Genomic DNA, 2059 nt, shown 5'->3' on the forward strand with positions numbered 1-2059 from the left:
CCCCATCGAACCAACTCCCTCCTCCCCCATTCTCTCATCCTCTTCCCTCTCCACTTTTACCTTTCCCTCCTCCCAAATTGTCACAACCCCACCATGCTGCCTCTCCCTCTTGCACCGCTCCCACTCCTTCCAGCCCCCTCCAGCCTGGGCTGCTCACTCACTCTGAAGGCCCGTCCTGAGCGGGTGCTGAGTTGTGTTCAGGACCCAGGGCTCCTGGGTTTTCAGGGACACGGCACGTTTCGCTGCAGCTGAGCTCTTAAACACCACGTAGGCCACTTGGAAACCCTGCGATGGGGAGGGAAGAGGGGGGTCAGTACAGCAGCTCCCCAGGTCACCACGCCATGGATCCCAAACTTTCAGCTACCCCACTGTGGCTTGGGACTGCTTCCTACAGGTTACAAGCCGATATCTGGTCAGCATGGACGTGTTGAACCAAAGGGTCTGTTTCCATGCTGTACATCTCTCTATGACTATAAGTCTAGCTTGCCATTTTAGATCTTGGCTAATCATCTCTTTAATGCCACTTTCCTGCACTCTCTCTCAACGTCACTCATCTGCAGAACCCTGTTGAGTTTTGTCTTGAACCTCCTGGCAGTCCTCCAGATTGAGTGTTCCAGTCTGGAGTTGACCCGTACATAAGTTGGAACTCAATGTGGGACATGTCAGATCTGTAAAATTACACCTGTGTGACATTGCATTTGTAAGTACAAGCGTTCGTAAACTGAGACTTCCATATTCCACGATTACGCTTCCATGGCTCTCAGAAATTGAGAACTCCCAAGGATTCACCACACTCCAAGTGGAGAAATTCTTCCCCATCTCAGTCTTACACAGCCTGATCCTTGTCCTGAAATTAATGTCCTGGGTTCCAGACAACCCAACCAGGGGAAACATCCTACCTACACCCACCCTGTAAGAATTTTAAAAATTTCATTTCATTTACCTTTTATTCTTCAAAATTCTAAAAGAATACGGACTAGTTTCCTTAACCTTTCCCGATAATCCATCCTGCCATACCAAGGATTAATCAAGTGAGCCTCCAGTGCACTCAAAAATAAATACGTGCTTTTTTTTGGAAAAGATGACCAAAGATGCACACAATACTCTAGCTGAGATCGGTAGTAAGCTATCTTCATATTCAGATTGCCCCAAAATGAAGGCAACATATTATTTACTTAATTGCTTGCTGGTCCTTAGAGATTCGTAGAGACTGGTCACCCAGATCCTTTTGAATGTCTGCATTTCCCAACCCCTTCCCATTTAAGAAATATTCGACCTTGTTGCATTTTTTTGTAAAATGAACAACTTATTCACATCCTATTCCATTTGCCATGCTCTAGCCTAGGCCCCAAATTCACCTCAGCTAATCCTCCAGTGAGAGACTGATTATACGGTTACCTACCGTGACCCTGATCCCATCCTCCATAGGGCAGTAAGGGAACAGCAAAGCCTGCATTTGGAGGAGGAGTAAACCCGAAGATACCTGTGCAGGTGGCCCTGAGAAGAACGTTGATTCCTGGGTCTTGGATTTGGAGCTTGGGCCTGGCTTCTCCTGTAGTGCCACCGAGGTGATGGGGCCACACTGTGAGAACAACCTGTGCACACATTCCTGATGGCAACACACAAGGACCACACACACACACCGTTATACCAATACTGCTCAAATAAAGTAACAAGTGAAAACACTAACCCACTGTACGTTCAGAAATAACCAGCCATGCAGAGGCTGATCAGCCCAGTGCCCTCATCCCTTCTCCACAACCCCTCCCCATAGTAATTACAGAGACCCTCAAATCATCAGATAAAAACAAATCAACCACAAGCTGACCCCTCACCTGAGCCCTGACCCTCATGTTTTGACCCAAGTGTGCCATAAGACCTCACCCCAACCTTCACGCCCTGATTCCTCACCTTACCCTTACTGTAGACCTGCAACCCTTGTCCCCTGACTCCACGCCAACCCTTCATTCCTTTACCACTTGCTCCATGCCCCATTTGCTGCCCAACTCTCGCACCCTAACCCTGATCCCTGGCCCACTTTAACCCCTTGCTCCCTGAC

The 2059-nt window shown here is 48.4% G+C and overlaps 1 protein-coding gene across 1 annotated transcript in view; it reads right to left on the minus strand.

Moving 5' to 3' along the window:
* rrp7a (ribosomal RNA processing 7 homolog A) overlaps positions 1–2059 on the minus strand; it is a 15375-nt gene that overhangs the window by 3899 nt on the left and 9417 nt on the right. Inside the window, exons 2-3 of the mRNA XM_043679323.1 lie at positions 1484–1639; positions 158–285 (exon numbers count right to left, since the gene is read on the minus strand). Of these exons, the coding sequence (XP_043535258.1) occupies positions 158–285; positions 1484–1639 (284 nt within the window). The remainder of the gene's footprint in view (positions 1–157; positions 286–1483; positions 1640–2059) is intronic.

Source organism: Chiloscyllium plagiosum, chromosome 39 (genome assembly GCF_004010195.1).
Source record: "Chiloscyllium plagiosum isolate BGI_BamShark_2017 chromosome 39, ASM401019v2, whole genome shotgun sequence".
NCBI classification, from domain to species: domain Eukaryota; kingdom Metazoa; phylum Chordata; class Chondrichthyes; order Orectolobiformes; family Hemiscylliidae; genus Chiloscyllium; species Chiloscyllium plagiosum.